The sequence below is a fragment of the Bos grunniens genome, chromosome 4, assembly GCF_055505025.1.
Source record: "Bos grunniens cultivar Pamir isolate PY7600 chromosome 4, Bosgru_T2T1.0, whole genome shotgun sequence".
Lineage (NCBI taxonomy): Eukaryota > Metazoa > Chordata > Mammalia > Artiodactyla > Bovidae > Bos > Bos grunniens.
Genome location: NC_141168.1, coordinates 63,220,559 through 63,233,591, shown reverse-complemented (window position 1 = coordinate 63,233,591; position 13,033 = coordinate 63,220,559). Strand labels below are relative to the sequence as shown.

Below are 13,033 nucleotides of genomic sequence, written 5' to 3'. Positions count from 1 at the left end.
CACATGTCATACTTACAGGGAAATGATTGTGAGCAAGGAGACAACAAAGCAAATAAATTATATAAAGATAACTCAATATCTATTGAATTATAAGTTATTCAATAGATATTTTCTGTGATTGTCATGTGATTTTGGACTATTACATTCACTGGCATCTTCCATGTGCTAGAACACTGACATATTGTGGGTACTTAGTTGTCCTGCAATGAACAATGAGATACACGTGTCTTTTTCAATTTTGGTTTCCTCAGGGTATATGCCTAGGAGTGGGATTTCTGAGTAATATGGTGGTTTTGGAGAAGGAAATGGCAACCTACTCCAGTACTCTTGCCTGGAAAATGCCATGGGTGGAGGAGCCTGGTAGGCTACTGTCCATGGGGTTGCGAAGAGTTGGACACGACTGAGCGACTTCACTTTCACTTTTCATATTCATGCATTAGAGAAGGAACTGGCAACCCACTGCAGTGTTCTTGGCTGGAGAATCCCAGGGACAGAGGAGCCTCGTTGGCTGCCATCTATGGGGTCGCACAGAATCAGACATGACTGAAGCGACTTAGCAGCAGTGGCAGCAGCATACACCCATAAAGAAAGTCAAAACAGCTCAACAAAAGTAAAGTACAATAGATTGACCTGGTGAACAAAGGAAATAAAAAATTGTATTTACCAGTTAAGAACAAAACTAACTAAAGCACAAACTGGAAAACAAAATTAAGGCAAGGTGCCAAGTGGGAAATAAAGCAATGAAAACACAACTAACAAATATGTTGGGGAGAAAGGAAAGAAATAAAAGAATAGATAAGCAAAGTTAGAGATAGATGAAGATTTATATACATTAAAGGTTAACTGCAATGCAAAAGAACAGTAGGAAAGTCAAACAAAGGAATAAATGTAGAAAAAATATAATAGGTTTTAAAAATTAAAATTATTAATAAAAAGAAAAAAAAAGAGGGAAGAGGAAAGAAAAAAATAAGATAACACTAACAAATATGTTGAGGGTAAAGGAAAGAAAGAAAGAATAGATATGCAAAGATAAATAGAGGTAGGTAAAGAAAATTTATATACATTAAAGATTAACTGCAAGGGGTAAAGAACAGTAGGAAAAGCAAACAAAAGTTAAATGTAGAAAAAATAATAATAGGTTAAAAATTTTTTTAATTAAAGAGAGAAAAAAAAACAAACTCTACAGAACCGCAAAAGCCCAATATAGAGGCAGAGGTTTATATCAACAATAAAAAATATGACTGAAAAAAATAAATGCTCAAAAGCTTAATTAGATTTCATAGTGCCAATATAGTCAACAACTACAACAGAAGGAAGAAAAAAGGTAAAAGAAATCCAAGAGAATCTACAGAACAAGTCAAAACGTAAGAATAATAAATGTTTTTCTTGAATCATTGCTCTCAGAGTCCTTTCCGTTACTGGGAGTCACAGTCCACCTCACCTCCCTCGGATGCCCTCCAGCAATGTGCTGATCTCTGGACCTGCTGTGGGGGCTGCTCTGATTCTAATCTGGTCCTACTCCTGTGTGTTCTTGCCTCCAATGTCCACAGCTATCAGAACTAGTGCATTTTCTTTTGTGGGAGCTCTCAATGTCCTTTTATATATTCCATAGCCACAGAGTCTGCCTAGTAGATAGTGTGGATTTAATCTGCAGCTTTTACTGCTGGTGGGAAGGTTTTGGATCTTCTTCCGTAGCCACACTGCCCCTGGGTTCCAATTGTGGTTTTATTTCCTTCTCTGTCTGCCTGTGGGTGGTCCACTGGGCTTTGCTCCTAAGGCTGCCTGGAGGACTTGGGTCTGCCCCAGTGAGGGCCAGTTGTGGAGGTCATGCAGCTGCTTGTGTTGCAGGGATTCTGGCAGCACCAGGTACTCAGCGGGGTTGTCAGCTAGGGTAGCAGAAAATATAGTGCTGAAGAAGAGTATGGTAACCAGTATGGCCCAGTACTCTGCAGTATTCTTGCCTGGAGAACGCCCCTGACAGAGAAGCCTGTCAAGCAACAGTCTACAGGGTCGCAAAGAGCTGGACATGACCGAAGCGACCCTGTGTGCCTAGATGCAAGACTTTTTTTGCCTGTAGCTGCTCTGCCCCAGTGAGAGTTGAGCATGAAGGTGGCATAGCTGCTTGGTTTGCGGGGACTCTGGAGGTACCAAGTGTACAGGGACATGGACTGCCTCCACCATGGGAGCTTTGGCCCTATCAGTCTTTTTTTCAAGCTTCTTGTGGTGATCAGAGGCCTCTTTGGCTGGTCTTTCTCCGTAGCTCCGCCTGTTCAGGTATTTAGAGGGCTCCCTTGCCTGGAGTTATTCTCTGTTGTTTGGTGTGTCAGGCACATAGAGGGGCCCCCTGGCTGGGGTCCTACTCTGTAGATTGGCACATCAGGCACTTAAAATGGCACCCTTACTGGGATCCTATTCTGTAGTTAAGTACGTCAGGCATTTGATGGGCCAGCCTCTCTATTGTTCAGCTGCTGGTGCTGGCATGTGGGGCGAGAGAGGCTATGCTGATGGCTCCACCCCCTACATATGACTCAGCAGTATCATCTTGCTTCCATGGTTGCTGGGCTTTCCTCCATAGATGTTTCCCACTACAATCTCCTCGCTCAGATCCCCACCATCTGTCTCTCCATAGTCAAGAGCAGCCCTCGCCCTGGGATTGCTCCACAATCCCTAAACTCCAGCTCCCAGTCGCTGTGCCTTCCAGGGCATCTGTGGCCTGTCTGGAGTATGTATGGCTGCCTCAAGGACTATCTGATTCTCATTCTGTTTAGGCTGCCACAAATCAGCTGTTTTACTCTCAGCTTTAAATGTTTCTCCTCTGACTCAGACAATTGCCCTGATGTAGTGATCGGACCCCTGCTTCAGTTCCCCCATCCGACTAGGGCGAGTTCAGTCCTACTAACACTCCTGTTTTCCCCCCTGGTTCCTTCATCCTGCTGAGTTTTTCATGGATCCATATATTCTTTTCCGCTGGTCAGGTACTCTTGTCTACTCTCAGCTGGTTTTCAGCATTCACTTCTGTGTCTGATGGTGTATTTCTGATGTATCCATGGAGAGAGATATACTCCACGACCACCTACTCTTCCACCATCTTGTTCCCTTCCAACAGATGTTTTAAATTGATTTCATACCCTGAAACTTAAAGAATTTGTTAATTCTCAGTTGTTATTTGTGTGTGTATAGTCTTCAGGATTTTGTACATTTGAAATAGTGTCATCTGCAAGTTGTGAGAGTTTCACGTCTTTCTTTCCAGTTTGGATGCCTTTGTTTCTTTTTCTGGCCTAATTGCTCTGACTGGGACTTCTAACTGTGTGGAATAAGTGATGAGAGTGGACATCCTTTTCTTTTTCTTGATCTTAGAGGAAAAGCTTTCATTTTTTTCACTGTTGAGTTTGATGTTATCTGTAGGCTTGTCATATATATATATATATATAGCTTTTAGAATGTTGAGGTATGTTCCCATGTGGTGCTATTGGTAAAGACCCTGCCTGCCAATGCAACAGACATGAGACATGGGTTCGACCCCTGGGTCAGGAAGATCCCGTGGAGAAGGGCATGGCAACCCACATCCATGATCCTTGCCTGGAGAATCCCAAGACAGAGAAGCCTGGTAGACTACAGTCCATAGGGTTGCACAGAGTCAGACACGACCGAAGCGACTTAGTGTGTGTGTGTATGCGCATGTGTGTGCACACACACACACATTCCCTTTATGGTCACTTTGTTGAGAGCTTTTTTAAAATCATAAATGTTGAATTTTGTGAAATTTTGTAATTTTTGTAATTTTGTAAATTACAAAAAATTTTGTGATTTTTCTGAATATATTGAGATGGCCATATGACTATTACCCTTCATTTTGTTAATGTGGTTTAGAGACTGAATGATGTGCTTATGTTGAACCATCCTTGCATTCCTGAAAGAATTCTCAATCATAATGTGTGACTCTTTGAATGTTGTTGAATTCAGTTTGCTAATATTTTGTTGAGGATTTTTATATCTATGTTCATCTGTGTTATTTTTTAGTGGTGTTCTTGTGTTAGGTTTTCTTTTTTGGTGGTGTCCTTGTCTAGTTTTGGTATTAGTATAATGCTGGTCTCCTAAAATGAGTTTGGAAGTGTTCCCTCCTCTTAAATTTTGTGAAGAGTTTGATAAGGACAGGTATTAAATCTTCTTTGAATATTTGGAATTCAAAGACATGATTTTGAATTCATGGTGCTATCTGGTTTTAGCAGTAAGAAGGGAGAAGAGGTTTTTGATTACTGTTTCAATCTCTTTACTAGTAATTGGTCTATTCAGATTTGCTATTTCTTCATGATTCAGTCTGGGAAGATTGTATGTTTCTAGTAATTTGTCTACTTCTTCTAGGTTCAACTTTTGGCATACAATTTATAAAGTTTCTTAAGTGCCTATGTATTTCTGTGGTATCAGTTGTAACTTCTCTTTTATTTCTAATTCTGTTAATTTGAGCCCCTTCTCTTTTTGTCTTGGTGAGGCTAGATAAAGGTTTGCCAATTTTATTTACCTTTTCAAATACCTATCTCAGTTTCATTTATATTTTCTGTTGTCTTTGTAGTCTCCATTTCATTTACTTCTTCTACCAAGTTTGGAGAAGGAAATGGCAAACCACTCCAGTATTCTTGCCTGGAGAACCCGCATTGACAGAGGAGCCTGGTGGCCTACAGTCGATAGGGTAGCAAAGAGTCGGACATGACTGAAGCAACTTAGCAGCAAGCTTGGACTTTGTTTGTTCCTCATATTCTTATAGTAGTTTTGAACTATTAAAATAACTTAAAGAGCTTTATTGTACCTTTATTCTGCTTTGTAATATGCTACTTTACACGTGTGAGAATAAGTAACATATATGTAGTTACAAAACATAGTAATAAGAAAACAGTCATGCATCTGTCATGGAAGATATTACACTTCACGTCCACCTATCTGATTCCCCTGTCTGATTCTTCTGCCTCTCATGTTGTTTGGACTATGTGTTTATCATTCTTCTGCTTTTGTTTTTTAAGAAAGCTTTTGATTTGGAAATCATTTTAAATTACACAAAGTCGCAAGGGTAGTACAGAGAACTTCTGAATACGTCTGTGTTTAACGATATTTATGTATACACTGTACACACACATACAGAGTGGGCATTTACATTCATGTTTTTCTTCAGAATCTTTTGAGAATAAGTTGGAGATATCATTGCCTTCCTTTACTGTTAATTATTTCAATGTCATTTCCTAAGAATGAGGTATATTTTAATATTACCAAAATAGCATAATATTAGTTTTTATCTAACTTACTATATTTGAATTTTGTTAGTGCACCTGATAATGTACTTTGTAAATATTTGTTTTTTTCTCTTGTACAAGATCCAGTATAGGGACACATACTGCATTTGGTTGTCATGTCTCTTTATAGTCTGAAACAATTCTTAGTGCTTTTTTCTCTCTTTATATCATTGACATATTTGAAAAATACAGAGTTCTATCTGTTTTGTTATTTTTTTTTTTTTAATAGAATGATCCCCATTTAAGTCTGATGTTTTCTCACAATTTAGTTTCAGGTTTCACATTCTCAGACAGAATATTACAAAAGTGATATTTCCTTTCCAGATGTTATGTCTGGGAGCACTCAGTGTTCGTTCAGGGTATTGTCCAATTTCTCCCCTTGTTGCTGGTGAGTAGGTTTTGGGGACATATTCTGAGGCCATACATATATCCTGTTCCTAATAAAAAAACTTCTCCTCTTGACTTGGCCTCTATTGATAATTCTTGCCTGAACCCAGTGTTACTGTTGAGGTTGTAAAATGATAACATCCAGTGCCAGCAGCAATCCACATCAGTCAGCTCTCAGCATTCTGTCAGCCTTTTGAAAGGTTCTGTCAACCTTTCTTTCCCATTTCTATCTTTATGTTTTCCCTGTTTCTCCCCCAGTGATCTATAATCTTGAGTCCCTGTGACACATCTTCTCACTCTTTGAGTATTTCTTTACTTTCTGGTGTAACAAGATGCTCCAGGCTCCTCCTTGTGTACCTTTGCTGCGCATCCCTGGAATCAGCTCTTTCTCCAAGGAGCTATGGTTCTTGAGTGAGAAACGGAATGTGGAATCTGGGTGCTAGGTTTATTGTCTTTCTAAGTTGATTAATTGTGGTTTTTAAATCAGTTGGAGATTCTTCTTTTGTCTTTAAGCCAAGTGGTTATTTATTGAGTTTCTCTGACTTAAGATACATCCTTCAAAATCTATGACATTTTCATTCTCTTTGTGTTTTTTATAGTCCTTCATGTATTTGAGACACTTTTCCTCATGAGTGTCAGGATTGGCCGCCATGTTGTAGGACATCCAATAGCTGCTAGTGTGTGATGAAATGAACTGGATCAGTATTGATACCTGTCTTAGGCAGGTATTGAAAAGGATGAACGTGAGGTGTTTTCAACAAATGAAATACTCATTATAGCAGATTGTGTTTTAGAAGCTGAATAGTTTCACATAATAACTTAATTCTCTACATCCATCTTGAAGTACAGGGAACTAAAGAAATAAAGAATTGTGTAAATGTCACTCCAGGATATTAATATTATACTAAATTACATATTTAAAGTTCAGCAGTACAAAGGTTAGGACCTTCTCATTTGAAGTTTATCTGTTTCTTGAGCAATTTCTTGTTGTTTTAGCATTGTAATGAGTAGGATTTGATATATTGGATATGACTTTTAATAGAAATAAATGCTATGTATACAATATTTATAGTTTATATAAATATATACATTTTTTAAAGTTTATCTAAATATATACATAGATACATGTATATTTACACATTTCATCCTAATTTGATACTCCTATCTAATATGATCTTGCAATTATTGTTTAATCAATACAAAAAGTTGGGAATTCCCTGGCATTGATGTGGTAAGTATGACTCAGTGCTTTCGTTGCTGGGGCTGGGGTCAATCTGTGGTTGAGGAGGTACGAAACCATGCGATATTGCCAAAAAAAGAAAAAAAAAAAGAAACTGTAACTAAGACAAATTATGTGGTTTTGTTGAAGACACATAGCCGTGTTCTGTATATATATGTTCAAACCCTTCTGAGTTGATAAAAAAGAATTGAGGTATATTATTTTTTTAAAATTGTTATGTATTGGTTTTTAGTCTATCAGATGCCATAAAAATACTGGAGCGTAAGAGTGGAGAAAAACAAATATGCTAATTGCAACAGCTATTACAGTGCTATGATTAAGAATTAAATTTCATTTTATTCATTTTGACTCTATCTTCACCACCTGTTTCATGCCATTAATTTTATTAGTCCTTGGAGGAGGTTATTGTCTATTTAGGGAGACAGATTATTTGAATATAAAAAGTGATGTGAGAGTACAAAACAAATAAACTTTACCCATTGTGTGTGTGTGTGTGTGTGTGGGCACACAGGCAGGCTTCCTGGAGGAGCAGGTGCCTGAGTCGGGCCTTAAAGGACGGTTAAGAATTAACCAGAGAATCAATAGGGCAAGGGTATTCCAGCCAGGGATAGCACTGTGCACAGTTACCACATGGTGTGTGCAGGGAGCTCAAATAGTATGGTAGGTGATGGACAGTGGTTGCATGATGAGGCTAGAGAGGGAAATAGGGGCCAAATAATTGTGTCCACTTTTTTTTTTTTGAGTTGGGGACAATTGAGGGGTTTTTAAGTAAGAAAGTGCCCTGTTAGATTTGTTATATCCCTCTACTCCTTCTGCTGTGGAGAGCATAGATTGAAGGAGGTAAGGACACTCTTGAAGTCGAAGATAATGAGGCAGAAATGCGTTGCCAACATTTAGTTCGAGGCTTATGGTCTTAGAAAATAAACTGATGGTGCTAGTAAGGTGACAAAAATAGAAACATGAGGATCACCTAATTCTCAAGATGAGAAAGAAGTGGAGATTATTTTTTCAAAAGAAAAAGTTTCTATATATTGGAATTTTCAAAGAAGCATTTTCCCCTTCGTATGTCAGTGTTTATGTGCTTATCTGTATGTAAATCAGAGTGGATTTTGTTAAATCAAATTCTGATTTAGTGGGCTTCTGATGGGGCCCCCCAATTTGCGTTTCTAACAGGATCGCAGATGATACTTCAGCTGCTGTTCTGAGGACCATCCTTGGAGTAGCAAGGATTTAGATCTTATGTAGTGTTGTGATGATTGTGCCACTGACAGTACTTTTATAATAAATACAGAGGTGATCTTCTTGTGATTATGAATTGGCTTTGGGTTGCCTTGGAGAGAGGCAAGAAAGAACAAGAGGGAGTGGGGAGAATGGGGAAAAGGGAGTTAGTTTGAGATACTAAGATGAATGAAAGGATAATGTGTCCTTTCGACTTGAGGTCTTCAGATTTGGTACAGGTTCATTTTGCAAGGGACACATAGTTGATTTTGAAGAAATCCATTTCTGAGTCCTAGATCTCCATAGTCTTGCCTAAAACTGGTTCACCTGGGACAGTGTTTCTCCAGCATATTTTCTTTTATTAACTGCCTTCTCACAATTGCTCTTTCATATAACAGGAAGAAATGTGGATAGGCCTCACACATGCCTTTATTACTTTGCTGCATTTTTCCAAAGTGGAAAGTATCCCCTGCATCAAGCAGAGGATCAGTCAGAAGTATCGGTACGGAGAAAATTAATGACTTAAAAACTCTAGGTAGCAGATTCTTTGGCAGCTCAGATGGTTTCCATTTTTTGTTGTTGTTTTTAAGAAACTTGTAGAAAGATGTAATTGAGTTATCAGCTGATAACTTAACTATTCTTAAAAATATTTGTATGATTATGTGTTTTTGAAGAATTAATATTGCTAAAATAAAAATGCTAACTTTTCTAGCTATTTAAGTGAAAAAGGTTTTTTCCATTCTTTCATAAAGAGAAAATGGAAAGAAAACTGATATGTAAGCTTGTTTCATACTAGCAGTATTTAATATCCAGAGGCCTATAAACAATTTTAGAAAAAAAAAACCGTCCCATCTATTTCATTAAGAAATGCATTTCTAATATATATCTTCAGTTTTACCTCAACAGTTTTAGGAAATAAAGTTAATAGATACCCTGTGCCTGATTCATGTTGATATATGGCAGAAACCAACAAAATACTGTAAAGCCATTATTCTCCAATTAAAAATAAATTTAAATAAAATTAATAGATATATAAGATTTTAAGATATTTTTATTATAGATAATATATTTTAATATAAGTATGATAGGGTGATCAATATAAACATTCAGAAATAAAATGCATTACTTAAGGGTAAAATTTAGTGAGGAAGTGAGTATAAATGAAAGTGAAAGTCACTCAGTCGTGTACGACTCTGCGACCCCATGAACTATGCAATCAATGGAATTCTCTAGGCCAGAATACTGGAGTGGGTAGCCATTCCCTTCTCCAGGAATCTTCCAAACCCAGGGATCAAACCCAGGTCTCCCGCATTGCAGGTGGATTCTTTACCAGCTGAATCGCCAGAGAAGCCCAAGAATACTGAAGTGTGTAGCCTATCCCTTCTCCAGGGGGATGTTTTTGACCCAGGAATTGAACTGGGGTCTCCTGCATTGCAGGCTGATTCCCTACCAGCTGAGCTACTAGGGAGTATAAAAGAGTTCAAGCAAATAAGTTAAACATGTAAAATTTCATATTATTAAATATTGTATTTTACAAATGGATGATGGTATATATCAAATAGCTGTGGAATTTAGATTTCTTTGGTACTCTTAAGAGTGATATGACGGTTCTGTTTAAAAATCAGAGTATTTTTAACATACTTGCAATTACATTCTTTGCCACTGTTCAAACTTGTAGTGAAACATTTTGAATGTCAACTGGAAAAGTGTACTTACTGCAAAATTTTAGAGAATTCTTTTGGGAACATACGAGGGACAAAATGAGGACTACCGCTTTGGAGCACGTTTCTCACACTAACTTTCCTTAATAAGACTTTGTAAAATTTAGATAGCAAAGTAATTGATCGTATTCACTGAGAGCACATTAGGCTAGGCTAAGTCACTTCAGTCGTGTCCGACTCTGTGCGATCCCATAGATGGCAGCCCACCAGGCTCCCCCGTCCCTGGGATTCTCCAAGCAAGAACACTGGAGTGGGTTGCCATTTCCTTCTCCAATGCATGAAAGTAAAAAGTTAAAGTGAAGTCTCTCAGTCGTGTCTGACTCTTAGCGACCCCATGGACTGCAGCCCACCAGGCTCCTCTGCCCATGGATTTTCCAGGCAAGAGTACTGGAGTGGGGTGCCATTGCCTTCTCTGGAGAGCACATTAGATTGTTAGTAATGAAGGGTAGATTTCTAGGCTTTGGATGCCTGGTGAACAGGTGGTGAGAAAGTTGATCTTCTGCTGGCAAAGATGAGTGTCCTGGATGGCTCTCTCAGATAAACACTTGTTCAGTGAAAGGTAGGCGTATGACTAGACTACACAAACATTTTCCTGAGAAAGAAATCTTTGGATCACAGCATACATTTGAACACGTAAGCATTCAAATGCTTTTGTAGAGACTCTATAAAATGGATAGTTTAGGAGAAATTTTGTGATGGCTTCAGCACTACTTAATTATGCTGCAACTGCTACTGCAGAATGTGTAACTCTGAACAGTGAGTTAGCTATGAAATACACTCAGATAATTGAATTAATGTATATAATTATATAGAAATCACTGGGTAATTTAACATTCAAGAATGCTTGCAAAATGCAGTGATTTTAGTTTTGATACGCTTACTGTTGAGTTTGTCATGTTGATATAAGTGAGAATGATAAGGACCAGATGTCCACACAACTAATAAGTTGTGAAACTGGTATTTAAACTCATGTATTCAATACCATGTTTTTTTCTACTACAGGAATTAGAAAGACTGCCTAGTATTTTATACATACAGAAGGCTGGTTAAATTTAATACAGTGTATCATTTCTATAAAAATTTCTGGCAGTGTTATAGGATTTTGCTAATTGGTTTACAGTTAAAAAAAAAAGTCTTAAATTGAGGGCCCCAAAGAGCTTTTGTTTACATGGGTTAGATTTGTCAGTATTTAGCATATTGGAAATTAAAATTGGGAAAATTAAAAACATTAAAAATAGTAAACCTATCATATGTTAATATAAATATTTCTATGAAACATAATTTTTTCCTTAAACAAACACACTTAGAAGAGTGGAACTTTTTTACATCTTTGTAAATCTCTTTAATGTGTAGCTTAACACACACAGCTGGGTTCCCATATCTACTCTTGCCTTCAATCTGACATAATGTGTTGTTTTGTTTGAAGTGTATTTAGAAAATCTACCCTTGCACAGATACATACTTGGAAAACAGAGACCTCGTGGAACCTGTGACAGGTTCTTAAGGACCACCTGAGGTCTTTGAACCACACTATTAGAAGTGCAGCTTTAAAATATTGTCATAAGCATTATATTACACCTTCATAATTTGTATGCACATAATAAGAGTACAGCTTTTGCATATACATTATTTTGATGTTGTCTCCATTTGATTTTAGCTTCATGTACTATGAAAATCTTTTCCCTTGTAGATGTGTAATTAAATTTATGACAAAATTATAATCTTAACCTAAAAACATTTAACTAAAATTATGGGGTATATTACAATATAAGTTTCTATAGGATAGCAATTTTGAACAAGTGTTTATCTCAATCAGAAAAATCAATAGAAAAGAAATTCAAATATATGATTTAATTAATGTGGTTGTAATGATACCAAAGATTTCTAAACCTAAGAAAATATATATCCTATAAATCCTTTAAAATAATCTAGATCTCCATGCATCTGTCCATCTTTTTCCATTCCTTCCAGCTTTCCCTCCCTGTTTTCTCTTCATTTCCAACTTCCTCTTCAAAATTCATTCAATAAATATTTGTTGGACTTTTTATACTTTAGGGTAAGTACTAGTTTATGTATCAAAGAGGTGAAAATGTGCAGTGGTTCAGAAATTTATTTGTTGCTAAATCCAAGGAGCATGTTTCTGTTTGGGATGCTGCTGCTGCTGCTAAGTCGCTTCAGTCGTGTCCAACTCTGTTCGACCCCATAGACAGCAGCCCACCAGGCTCCCCCATCCCTGGGATTCTCGCTAGAGCTGGCTGGTCAGCTGGGGAACTGTAGTTTGTTCCGTATTTAGCAACTGTCTCACAACTGCTGGCTCTAGGACCACATGGTCTCAGCTATGATTCACACTGGTTAAATGTATGGCTGGCCCTGGCTCTTGACACTCCTGAAAATAAGAGCTAGACATTAGGATTTATCCTGCAGAAAAATCAAACTTCTCTCCGACTGATTCTGCAAGTAAAAGTAGCAGAAACCACAGTAGTCAGTTTGGGCTCTGCCTTGCTGTGTTCTGACTCTGACTTCAAGTCCTGTTGGTGCATCTGCTTGGCAAGAGCTGGATTATGTGCCAAAGTCTAGCTGTCAGGGAGTATAGGAAGTGAGCTCTAGCTTTCTAGCTTAGCTTTCTTGTTTGGCATTCATTAAAGAATGCAGCTACATTTGGAGTTGAGGGACCCAGTGGAGTGGATTGCCATTTCCTTCTCCAGGGATCTTCCCAATCCTGGGATTGAACCTGGGTCTCTTGCATCTGCTGCATTGGCAGGCAGATTCTTTACAGCTAGTGCCACCTGGGAAGCCTGTAAGAAGAAAAGACTAAAAGAAATAGAAGAAAAAGACATAGAAGATCAGCTGTTATCCTTATGGGAATTCCCTTGTGTGTTACTTGTTGTTTTTCCCTTGCTGCTTTTAATATTTGTTCTTTGTGTTTGATCTTTGTTAATTTGATTAATATGTGTCTTGGGGTGTTTCGCCTTGGGTTTATCCTGTTTGGGATATCCTTCCCATAAGGATAACAGCTGATCTTTCAATAGAAACTCTTCAAGCCAGGAGGGAATGGCAAGACATACTTAAAATGATGAAAGAAAATAACCTACAGCCCAGATTATTGTACCCAGCAAGGATCTCATTCAAGCATGAAGGAGAAATCAAAAGCTTTTCAGACAAGCAAAAGCTGAGAGAATTCTGCA

The 13,033-nt window shown here is 37.8% G+C and overlaps 1 protein-coding gene across 23 annotated transcripts in view; it reads left to right on the top strand.

Annotated features, from left to right (window-relative positions):
• Nucleotides 1–13,033, top strand: part of IMMP2L (inner mitochondrial membrane peptidase subunit 2) — a 958,924-nt gene that overhangs the window by 188,091 nt on the left and 757,800 nt on the right. The window contains exon 5 of one of the 23 annotated variants that reach the window (XM_086396585.1): nucleotides 9,445–9,686. The exons of the other annotated variants lie outside the window; for them this stretch is intronic. Within the exon in view, the coding sequence (XP_086252711.1) occupies nucleotides 9,445–9,592 (148 nt within the window). The 3' untranslated portion in view covers nucleotides 9,593–9,686. Of the gene's footprint in view, nucleotides 1–9,444; nucleotides 9,687–13,033 lie in introns of those variants that run through there. 23 annotated transcript variants of the gene reach the window in all.